A 13043-nucleotide genomic window follows, 5' to 3' on the forward strand; every position below is an offset into this window, starting at 1 on the left:
AATAACTGGTTTTAATCGCCGCTTGCTCGTGTTTCGCTCTTGTTTTTCCGCGCAGCGCGTAAATGAAAGAAGGGGGGTGGGGGGAGGGGGGGAGATAGAAGCGCCGGCGCGCGATGCCGGCGCGCTTCGTCGCTGGCCTCCGCTGTATGATAATCTGCCCTATTCTATAAACATTCAGTGAATATCGTTAAATTTTAACGATCTTACGGAATGTCGTGTGTCGTGTCCTTCGAACCTGCCCCTCTCTCTTTTTCTCTCTCTTTCTTTCACTCTGGTTCGCCGTCCTTTTCCACGACACGCTGCTGATAATTATCGCGGAAAGTACGGAAAGCCGTAAACTTTAACGATTGTCTCTAAACAGCTCGTAAAATGCGCGTCGACGAATTTGCGAAACTGAAATCCATCATCGCGGAGATATAAATCGCCGTGCGAAACGCACGCGACCGACGGCCACAGGTGATTTACCGGCGAGGAGGCAAGAAATTTTCTAGAGGTCAGGTTTCTCTGTCCTTTCAAATCCGTGGCGCGCGCACCGAAAATCTTAAAGCCGCGTGCACTGCATTTTTGATAAAAGTTTTCAAGAATTCCCTTTTAACCACCCGAACGAACATTAATGATAAAGCGATATCCCGCGGTCACGAGATAAAGGTGTCTTTGCGTTGAGGAAACACCGATGAAATATGAAAGTTGGAAAAATCTATAGACTCCGAAAATGGTATCAATTTGTCACAGCCTCTGACTATTTTAGCCCATTGTTCGAGAGATCTCCCGGCTTCAAAATATTTTCTCAATCTTACAACAAGCATAGCGTATCGCAATTATTTAAATCACATTTTCGTTGGCAATCTTATTTATTTACAAGACCTTACGGTATTCCAAAAATTTTTTATTAATAATTGAATATTTAATTCGTACATCTATACTCTTCAGGGTTGAAAAGCACTTTTTGTCGATCGATTTTGCAGCGCATTTTGTTACGTTAAAATCGAGCGATATACGATAAAATAATTCAAATTGTAACGATGCCACGGTGTCGTTTTGTAATGCCGTTGAAATTTTGTGTATCGTTAATATCCTACTCGGAAGAGTACTGTTATCTTTTTCTTGTTTCAGGCAGTTTCTTAACGGGAATTCCACTGCTGTTATATAAGTAAAGGAATAATAATAATAAAAGGCGAAAAGGTCAATCTTCTCTTAAAATATTCGACACATTCGACGGCTCATTCAACAAAGGTTAAAGTGGCACTAAAATTCTAAAAGAAAATAACCATAGCGAGAACAATATAACTACCCCTTATAGAAAAAAGGTTTTTCTCATTTCCGCCAGTGACGCACTCAATATTATCATAATATTTTTCGGAGGGGGGGGGGGGTTTAACATTCAAACACACAAAATGAAACAGTATGACCAAAAGTCAAGATAATTTTATACTGCACACTAAAAAATATAAAAATGTTACATCGTTTAATAAAAAAATACAATTAATTTTTATAGTAGCATAATTATAAATTGATATCGAGTTTTCTTGGTTTTTCTTAAATAATCAGATTAACTGGATTGCTTAAATAATCAGAAATTTTGTCTATATATTGTATACGAATGAGTATATGAATATCCTGATATTCACAATATGAATATCTTAAAATAGATATTATATACATTCGAACAGCAGTACAGCTGGAGAAGGTATCATAATTATTTGTGTGCAAGGATATTGGCGTGAATTTTGAATTATTAAAATTGTGACTTAATAACAGACAAAAAATACTTGAACACATTTTATTTAACTACAGATTTTTTATTCTTTGCTGTTAAGTTAATAAAAAAATAAGGTATATTAATTAAATTTTGAGGGGGGGGAGGGGAGTTAACCCCCCTCCCAAGGGTGCGCCACTGACTCCCGCTATTGCCTGCTAGAAGCATATGCAAAATTAGAGTAGAAAAAGAAAAATGAAATACAATAGGGAATTAATTGCTGGTTTTAGTACTTGACAGAGTTGCTGCACGTGGAGGCGGAATATTGACAGAAACACGTAAAAGATTTCTATCTCACAATCAGTGTCATCTTTTAAAACTATTCATTAGCATCTTAGTCACGTTTATAAGTGAGCGATGATAAAATCTTAACGTGCTGTGAAGATTGCGTGTAACGTGATAAAATGCTTTATCCCGATCTTAATACGAACGACGAAAATTGCATCCACAATTTTCATACTCGGACAAATAATGAATTTCACGCTCATCAATTGCACTTATCGATTCTCGGAAGCTGACTGTTGCGAAAAGAAATCAGAGATCCGCAAAAACAAATCCACAAGATGGAAGAAACGTGAGATTGGTGAACTTGAACTTCTCTTACAAAATGCATGTGAATTGAGTCGTAAACCAAATACAATAACAATTTAAAAAACCCTTTTCTATCGCAATGGTGAACCTAACGGGGCTGTAACGGGACTATTGTTTTACAAAGAAAAAAAAGGTTTTGTAATATAAATAACAGCTAAAAATCTTTTTAGCCCTTGCTCTGTGGGAAAATGGGCCCATTTAAAAATGGACAATTGGTATGTACATAATTCGTGTTGCTACCGTGCATTTCTAAGATCAATAAGCAATATAGTTCTAAAAATTGTACGGTCACAAAACACAAAACGAATGGAAAGAAAGGAAAACGAAGCCGTAAAAAGATAAAAGAATGCATTCTTATTGTCGCCTTTTAGAGAAGGATTATTCAACGGGTCGCGTGACCAGGACTTCTTTATTGTATTACACACACGCGGTGAACATTGCGCCTGCTGAGAGATAATGTGACGCAAATGATACAGATGCCTCGTGTCAATCGAGCGTATCGGCGCCGCTAAATAATCACAGAATATGACGACACTGAACTTACCTGCGGACACATCTTGCACTGGTACTTCCTCGGCGGATGCGAATGGGGCCCACCGAGATGAGAATTAAGATGCGACGGATGAGAGGGTTTGACGGTGAGAGGCTGAGGAACCACTAGAAGACTGGCGGGTGGGCTTCCGCTACTCGAACCACCGGCGCCACGATACTGTTCATCACCTGCAATCACGTTGACATTCATGAGAGTAAATCGAGCCGCCTTAAGTGAGCCGCCTAATGCGACAATTGTCGCATCGCAGAGTCCCGCAACGCAAATTAGCTGTATCTCTCACGGCGTACAATATTTTAATTGCTCCCGATCGTTTCCATCTCGTCGCAACCTACTTGGATTATACAGCAGATCCGCGGCCGGAAGGTAACAGTAACTGCGGCAATCATCAGTATTTTCCAGTCACTTAATTGACCGCTAATAATAGATTAAGCTCTCGACATGTGTGCGTCCATGTGTCTCACAAACGAGATTGTCATAGGTTTTTCCGCTCCGTGATTTAGTTTAATCTCAAAGCACGACGCAAAACGTCTTGCGCATCTTAGTTATTAGCGGCTCGACTATTACATTTATTTGACTCGATGTGTACAAAAGATCCGATAAGTAAAATCTGATATTTTTCAGACCAACGAAAGTACGCACAACGTAAAAAAAGTGCAAAGATTTATCTTGACAAATTATTGTAACCTGCTTAGTACCGTAATTCATCAGTAAGCGCTATAAAATATATCATGTTTCTCGCGCTTACGTTTGTCGCGATAAATGGTATTCGATAATAAATAAGACTCGCGCTTACGAACGATCGCACATGCAAAGCGTCCGTATCGATTTATACACTCAGACAGCGATACGCCGCGCGCACGCAGGTATACCGACGGTAAAATACCACGAAAGAAGCACACGGACGACCGAGCGACCGATCGACCGACTGACGCAACGACCGACGGCGTGCAAGGGGCAAGGATCCTGCGGGTTGCAAGGACGAGTGATCCTGCGTTACGAGTGCCTGTCATTAAGCCAAGTTCTCAATATCGACGTGCATACGCGAATATGTGTCTGGCCGACGGGCGATGAAGTTGGCTGTATGCTAGTGTGCATGCCCATTCACCGTGTATCTCGCGCCTACTACTTTGTACGCATCGACACGCTCGAAGCGCCTCGCGCGCTCTTTACACGTGTGTGCGTGCGGCCTGTAAAAATATATACCGTGTCATTCTTTCGGCGCACGAGTATCCACAATTTCTCGCTGTCTCGCGCGTTTGAATTTGAATTCGAGATTACTCCTTCGATAAGCGAATAATAAATATGCGGGCGATTTATTTGCCCCGCTCGAATATTGGTGTAGAGAGATATGAATTATGGAAATTCTGACATTGGAAAGAAATTACCTGCCACTTGATTTTACATGAATAATTTTTCAGGATAGTTTTTCAATTACTTCATCTGCATTATCGGATTTTTCATAAATGGCGCATACTAATTCCATACCATTCCATTCGTCATTTAAGTATCTCCAAGTTTCGTCATTGTGCTTTATCGATCGATGCGTCGTCTAATGTTACTAGACACAGCTGAGATTTTCACTAACACGCGATATCTCCGTGTGATTGCTGCTTCCGTTTATTTCAACATTCAACCTTGAATTATAAGGTTAATATCGATCGCGATACGCGAATCCCTTTTGTTTTTTTCTACGCGAGCATCCTTCCCGCTGGATCGGTTTTAGCGCTCGAGAAAGTCGGCGTCCAGCGGCAAAAACGACCGGAAGTGTTGTACTTGTATTGAACAGAGGAAGTTATAATAAATTACGTACTTGATCTGTTTCCTGTCAATAATAGAAAACTTACCGCTCGGCCTTGAATAGCGAATAAATGTCTCGAAAGAATGCCTCTCCCTCGGATACCACGTAAGCAATTTTACGATACGACGCCTGTGTTATAACGCGACTTTAATATAATATTTCGATTTTGACTCATTTTTCTTTGTCGCGAGATTTCAAAAGAAGAAAAAAAGACTCATGATTCGCTTAGGCATTAATGACTTCATAATTTATTAATAGCTGCTTTACAGCTCTTCACGCGCTGCGCGATTACCGCTTGTATCTTCGCATCTTCGCTCGTTACGTTCAGTTCAGAAGCGAGGACCCTTCTCTTACAAGGACAGAGCATCCTGTGACTTTTACGATAATGCACGAGCGTGTTCGCGTGAAGTGCGCGTAGGCGGATAGAAGACGCGCTTCTACAAAGCCTGTGGAGTAAGCAACCTACGCGCATTGATTTCACTTACATTAGAGAACTAATGTCGAACATGCACATGTAAAAAATACTCGCGGCAGCTGACGCGTATTGGATACGTGACGTACGCTGCAAACTGTCAACCATTTGTAATGTAATTCAAGTAATTATAAACAGAGCGATAAGCCCTAGCGCTGCTATTTCATTCGTCTATTTACAAATCGTGTATAAATATATAGTTTGAAAAAAGTTTCTGCTTCTGAAACGATCAATAAATTAATTATTACAATAATTATTGACAATTCTCAAATGGTGCAATTGAAAATCAATCCAATGCAAACTTTTAACATTCAAAATGAACGGCACTGATTTGCACAATAAATATATATATATATGTAATATATTAACTACATAATGTTATATATCCAATAAATATACAAAGAACTTTTTGATAATATTGAAAATATAGTATTTTACATTCTAAATTACTTTTAACCTTCTCCTCAAACCGATTAACCCGATATTTTATATTTAATAGGAATAATTAAATAAATCAACGTAATTCCGAGGAATCAAAGTAATTGCAAGATGATATTACTGCGACTTGACGAGAATCGCGCGAGAAACAAGTGTAATATCGAGATCAACATCAAAGTTCAAGGCGAGTGTATTTATTGCGATGCAATTTTTTCAATAACTTTACCGCTAAAAATGTCAGTTACATAAGACTTAAGACTTTGCCGAATTAACTCAATTTGCGAATCGCTTTATTATATTGCGAATTTATTCTAACGATATTGTGCGACCTTTGTCTAATTGCACGGTGTTACACAACCGATAAGCGTTCAACGTATACGTGCATGCAGGTTTAACCTTTAATCAAACATGTGAGACAAATGAGAATGGTGTCATTTTTGAAACGAGTTTACGCATGCGCGGTGCTATTATTATGGATTAATTTATTTTATATTATATCGTTTCGCATACACGTGCCACCCGATAATGCAATCTATGGCTGCTTGCTTTACGAGTGTGCTCTGCGTTCGTAGAAAAAAAAAATTCTCTTCTTACACGACTTATTATCAAAGTACCATAAAATTACAAGTATTACAAGATTACAAGACATCTCGCAAGATTTATCCGGCTTAGTTTCCAATCTTTGGATGGAGCGTAATATAAATTCACAAATGCTAATTATATGCGCGTTATTTCAATTTTAAAACGATATGCGTTTCGTCACACGACACGTGGATTTCTTTTTCAGCTCGTACCGCTTACAGCATCTTTTACATTAATCGAGATACATGAGAATAAAATTTCAAAACTGAATTCGATTCGTGGCTAAAATAGGCGGAGAAATCGCTTTAGATTCGCGCTGCGCGCGACTCCCGGCGTGATTTTTTTACACATAATTTTCTCGATTCTCGCAATATTACTTGCTCACTGACGTTCTTTTCGCCTAATCATCCGATCTCGGAACGCGCAAAGGATTACGTACGTACGTACGCCGAACGTGTATACGTAACGTTCTCCTCGCGGCATAACTAATTGATCTTTCCAGCGCGCTTGAACCCGATAATTACCATTTACATACGTGATCTCGTGCGCGAGAGTCACGGCACTCTTTGGCCGTAACACCGGACGAAGAGGCCACCGCCTCTCCTTCGATTGCCACTTATCAGTGCATGCGGCGCACATTGCCGCGCCGGGAAAAATGTGAAAAACTCAGGCGTAGGCCTCAGGTGCAGCGGAATAAAATGCGCTACCTGTTTGCAGAAGTTAGAACAAGCGCATGAAAATAAGGATAAAAGTGAAAATGTAAATGGAACTGGACGAAGGCTGGTGAGTTTGCAGCGGCTTCGCGCGCTCGTTCATGGAAATCTACCTCCTCTCTTCGTAATCCATTTAATCTACATAATCCTTCATAACGTTTCGCCGAGATGATCTTGTTCCCTTCTTAAACAATTATACGCAATTTTTGAATCACGCTGCCGTCGGTATCTGCTGTTATTTTACATCGTGCAAAGCTCTCCGATGTAAGCCCAAGTTGTCGCGCGCTTTAAACGAGCGCGAAAATAGAGTTGGAAAAATTATATATGATTCGAATAAACAAGTTTTTGCAACTTATATTAAACAATCGTTGTATTATTTAAACGGACGCTATTAAAGGCAAGCGGAAAGTATCTCTCGTGATGGAAATATTATATTAACTCGACTGTTTTCACACATGACAAATCTCGGTTTAGCGTATTTGTCACGGCAAAAATGATAAGCGTGGATAGGTGAAAATATTTTTCGGCATCGGACGATAATAATATATTTTCGCGGGACGTTTTTCTCGCGTTGAATTTCACATGAATGTATTTTTGCCCGCATAGTCCAGCCACTGGCTGGCAAAACACGGCGCGCGATGCTTAAACCGTCTCCCGTTTCCATTCTACGTGCCAGCGGACACGCGTGCGCAGCACGCGTTCGTGACGAGAGCGTTAATGACGTATGACGCCACACACCTCCCGGCATTATTTGCGGTGCGTAATTTTAATGGAATTATCGCGTCTCTTTCGGCACCTACGCGAATAAAAACAGTTTTCCTCGCGTCGTGTTTGACCATTTTCGGATTAGCTTGACTAACGCATCGTGGCAGTTTACATATATCATTTCGCCTTTCTATAGAATCACTTATCTCTCCTGTCCCTCTTTTTACCATGTATATAATATATACATACATTTTATAAATTTTCTCGCATACTCGGCACAATCTATCGCACGTGAAATTAGGCAACAACGTAAGCTGGTGCATAAGCGTTTCGACCAATGAGCCCGAGTCTAAAAACGAAACAAAATTGAATTTTATTTATTTTTCGAAAAAGAAGTAAGCTTTTTTCACGGAAAAGAATTATAGTATAAGAATAAATATATTGGTCTTTTTTAATCACAAAAAAATTTTTTTTTTAATTTACGCAAATGTCAAAATATGAAACGTGAAATATGGAATGTAAAAACAAAAGAATATGTGACTTAGGCTATTTTTATAATCACTGGCATATAATTGCTCGTGCACTGTTTATATAAAAACATACTAACCTGTAATATTTGAGATACGGATTGTCTTGAATGAATAATTCTTTCTGCGATATCGTTATCATTTCTTTATCTCGTCATCATACAACATAGCAATGTGCAAAGTATCACCGGGTGTGAAGAGTCGCTCATCGATTTCGTTACTAAGCAGCGTATAAATTTGCATATATATAAGTTTGTATGCAAACTAAATGGCTTCACGACTGTCACAATTATCGTGAAATTGCAAGAACAATTGTAGAAGAAAGAAGTCTGAAGGATTGCGCTGCGCTTTTGAACGCAGCGAAGAGTCGAAAATGTAAAAGTCGGTCGATCGGTCCTCTTTCTACACCAGACTTGCGGGAAGCGCAGTTAATAATAATCGTGAGAACGCAGCAATTATATCCATTGTAACACATTTAATTGTTTACCAGCTGCGTCATATCTCGCATGACGCAGACGTCCAACGAGCCACGAGAAATCGGCGTGCCGACAGTCGAATGAAATGTTCGAACAGAAAAGTAGAATTAAGATAAGTGTAATTGAGATATTTGAATAAATAATACAATAATGGTATGTCTCGAGGAGTATCTCGAGGATATTATCGTTCTTTTCGAAATTTCTCTAAAAATGTAAAGAATTTTATGAAATTTTTCCGATGACTGTACAAAAAATGCAAATACGAATGACTTAAATCCACGTGTTATTATCGCTCAAGATTCTCTCGGGTCTCGCAGCGACAATCGTAAGTGCATCCATGTCGTGTCGTGGCCTGCACTTGTCTCCTAGTTTCTCATGAATATTCACTGCTCGCGCGATCGTCGCGGATCGATCCTGACGTCATGCCTGGAGTCGATAGGATCAAGGATCCTGCCTCCACTCTCCGCATCAATATTATATACCAAGTCGCGGTGATGCATCTTATTCTTTCGATTCATTTCGCGTTTCTCCTCTCGGTTTCGGTTATCGTGACTTAGCAATATGTCAAATGACTTGAGAGTCATATTTATCAGATAGGCTGTTTTAAAAATACACGCGAAATATATCAAACCGAAATGCTTATGAGAAAATGTTGTGTATCTTGTGTGTAAGAGAAGGTACGCGTGTCTGCCCATTATATGTATATATATATATGCCCGCTCATTATTTCTATTTACATACATCCGTACACATATTTGAAACTATTTGTGTACGTGGCTTCATATTGGTGAACGCTAATGTTGAGGCCGGTAGTAAATTATGCAAATAACTCCGCTGGAAATGTCAGTGCTTGCGGACGACGGTCGATCCATCGACTTGCAACGGGGTCCGTTCAGCCGCTCGTGCAGGAGCGAACCGCAGGGACGTGCAGAAAGAGAGCGAGACAGAAGGAGACGGGAAAAGGAAACGACGAATGAGATTGCAAAAGGAAGGAAAGAGGCGTAAGATGCACGCTGAATGCGCGCGACTAATATAAACTAGAGTGGCAATAGATGGACGGATGTAAATGGAAAACACGCGTGCGCTATAATCATGAGAGAACGATATGTTTCTAGATAAAAAAAAAAAATGCGAAATATGCATCATAAGGCTTACACGTTACATCCACGTTCCTTTATTTTATGTAAATTATCAGCTTCAAAGAACTACGTGTTATAACATTTTACACGACAGCGCAAATTTATGGGAAATAATTTTATAAAATGATCGAGAATTGTATTGATAATTTAAGATCACGATCAATCAACTCGGAGATGTAGATAGCGTATCAAAAAGAAAAAAATAATAATTTAACAAGCCTTTAGAGTGTTTATTAAGAGTAATTCACTTCTTTTCAATGGAAAAACAAGTTCGATGAATGATGAAAGATCTTTTTGCACTTAAATAAACGTATACAGTCGCTCTGCAGCCTGGTTAACTGTATCCGGGATTATTGAATCTTTTGTTTGCGTAGTACGGTTTATTTCTGCTTCTTTGTAAACCTCAATCGCATTACGAGATAGATATCATCGATAGCACGTAGAGCGGAACGATAATGACACGTTTGATTTACACATGCGTTTCATTCAATGTGTACGTACACACTTTATCCCTTTCGTGCTCGACGGGAAATATATGTCCCACTTACAACTTCTTCGGAAGTTCGCCTAGGACGCCTCTGTTCCACTTTTGTGTTCTGTGCTTCCAGGGAAAAAATTGCCAAAAAGAAACGATTTCATTCGGTCGCGAAGAGAAGCATCGGAATCAGCGGTAGAATTGTATTCTGTCGATTCCCAGCAAACTTTTATTCAATCCAAAGCTCAATTACGAAGATGTTTAATACAAAACGTTATAAATTAATGACGATTTTTTTCCCTACAATATATTACGCTTTACGGCTGGAAGTCATTTAACAGATACCTGATGCTAATCACTGGCGAATAAACATGAAAATATAATAAATATCATTGTATCATTTTTTAGCGAATTTCGACGGACGCAGAGTAATGCAGCAATTTATTGTATCGCGAACAAATCGACGCGCACGCTTTCGTCGATGAGTCGCACATAGACAGAGCTATTATTTTGACTTAAAAGATTTGGAGACGAAGTGACGGCCAAAATAGAAGACGGATGCAGTTCTGGGGAGCAGCGAGGTCACCGCAACGCTTCGTAACCATAAGTCCGGCCAGCAGCATTAAACTGCCATTGTAGTACATATATTGTATACGTCGAACCGGTCTGGAGAACGATTTTTAAATCTTTGGGAGCAGATCGATTGACCTCTGTGTCTGGATGCTGTATATATTCCGCGATAAGTTATTTTGGAATAATTTAATCATACGTTAAACCGGTTGGAAAAAAACAGGAGAATGCAAGTTCTCATCAGACACAATTCTTAAAACCCGTCCTATTATATGCGTCGTCCGACGGACACGGCAATTCTAAAGTTCGATCTGTAATTGCTTGTTTTCGAGTTGAATTTTTTCGTCCACGGTAAATGAGATACACGTCACTGCCTCTTCGAGCAATTAATATTGCGCAGTTATTAACGCATTATGTCTCATTATCATGTAGTAGTTGATTAAAGTAACGGATAATTTTATGTTATCTAGAAATAATCGCACCCCATAAAGAAGTTAGCGTAAAATCACGCTTATTATAATGAATAATTTTCAGATGAATAATTATAGGTGCAAATTTCCACAATTTCTATATAAATTTACAGCCTGCAGGTAAAGTTAATTTCTCTAGTGTTGTAATAAAGTAGATGACACGAATAAATATAACTGTACGTTTACAATATACTCGATTAAAACACTAGAAATTAATTCTATCTACACGCTGTAAAAGTTTAACCTAATAGTTGGTCTCGAAATTATTCACTATAATGGAGATGTAATTTTATATTAATTACTTTACAATGCATATAAATAATATGTAAAGATAATTTAATAAATTCAGCAGAGATTTTTCCCGAAATAGTTTTAATTACTCTACATGAAGCAAATTATGAAATTCCTAAATGTTACAAAAATATTCACACAATAGTAATGCGTGTAAGATAATGTACGACTATTCGCAAGAATATTTATAAATTAATGCCTTGTAATCGGGATTCTCTTTCACAATAGTTTTATTGATCTGACACATATAAAGCGAGTTATAAAATGATAAGCTTTACGAGAAAACTAATAGGTGAGAAATAAAATTCGACAAGAAAATACTCTTGGAACCAACCCTCAATTTATGTTACATAAACAAAGAACGTTTTTACGGGATTTATTTTTATCCGGTCCAAGCTAGCCATTACTTGGTGCAAAGATTAACGCACAACGTACGTCAGAAAAGACATAAAAATAATTCGTCGCTGTCGCTTAAATTTCGTCTATTGCCCTCTCACTCGAATTTCGTTCGTGTTACGCGGACGCAATGATTTTATTGACGTCGAACAAACTTCTCTAAACGGACGGATAATGAAATATAAATTGCTGACGGAATTATTGACGAGTGTGACGATATCGATCACCCGGTGCAAAAGGACACGGGACGATTTCGGCGACGAAGGTTAAAAATGCGATACGAGCTGCGCGTGACGTTGATAATAATTCGCGACAATAACGGGACAGCCGATGAGTGGCGGGATTAATTTTCGGTTGCGGACGCAAAATCTATTTGATAATCGCGCGCCGTCCGCGATGCGAGCCGTTCGTGGTTCCGGGTAGGCCATTCGTCCTCCTCGCCAAATCCTCAATTCACACGTTTATTTAAATTTACAGCGCCCTTTTTCCCATTCGTAAAGCTGATTTATCGCCGCGTTTATTTATCGTCGACGCGACGTCTGTTATTGACGGAAAATGAACGTCATTAGCCTGTCCGTTTGCGCGCATTAAGCGAATTAATTTTCGCGTTACAATCCTGTTACGTAATATCTGATAATGTTACGATCGGCGCGAATCACGAAATGAGATCGTTTTCACTAAGATGGTTTCTTGTAAAAGCGCAAGCCGACTCGTTTCTGATCGATGGAAACCCGCAACGGCGCGATATAAAATCGCGAAACGACGTCGTAAAGTGCGAACATGAAGGGATACTATACTCATGGTAAAATCTCCGAGAGAGCCGTCAAACTGAGACGGTGACGAGAAAATAAGGGCGGAGAAGGAAAGCGAGAGTTGAGAAGCCGTAAAAACATTTCAAGTACTGATCGTGGAAACTAGACGATCGCCAGACGGCGACTGCAACATTTTATTCTAAATCAGAGCTGTGCAACTCGCTCACTCGCTGGGCAAGGTAAAAATTTTTGTATTTCTCGTTTAAGCGGGAGTTAACGTAGATGGTGAAAACAGAATTAACGTATTCTTTCTCGTCAAACGTAGCCGTTCTGGAGCCG

General features: G+C 39.3%; 1 protein-coding gene and 1 long non-coding RNA gene across 3 annotated transcripts in view; one reads left to right on the forward strand and one right to left on the reverse strand.

Moving 5' to 3' along the window:
- LOC105674000 (zinc finger protein rotund-like) overlaps window positions 1-13043 on the reverse strand; it is a 151342-nt gene that overhangs the window by 55364 nt on the left and 82935 nt on the right. For both annotated transcript variants that reach the window (XM_012370030.2, XM_067358008.1), the window contains exon 5: window positions 2892-3067. In XM_012370030.2, coding sequence (XP_012225453.1) covers window positions 2892-3067 — 176 coding nt within the window. The remainder of the gene's footprint in view (window positions 1-2891; window positions 3068-13043) is intronic.
- LOC137000673 (uncharacterized) lies at window positions 2970-10798 on the forward strand. The gene is made up of 2 exons (XR_010890944.1): window positions 2970-6973; window positions 10634-10798. It is a non-coding gene; the product is annotated as an uncharacterized lncRNA (long non-coding RNA).

This window comes from Linepithema humile, chromosome 6 (assembly GCF_040581485.1).
Source record: "Linepithema humile isolate Giens D197 chromosome 6, Lhum_UNIL_v1.0, whole genome shotgun sequence".
NCBI lineage: Eukaryota > Metazoa > Arthropoda > Insecta > Hymenoptera > Formicidae > Linepithema > Linepithema humile.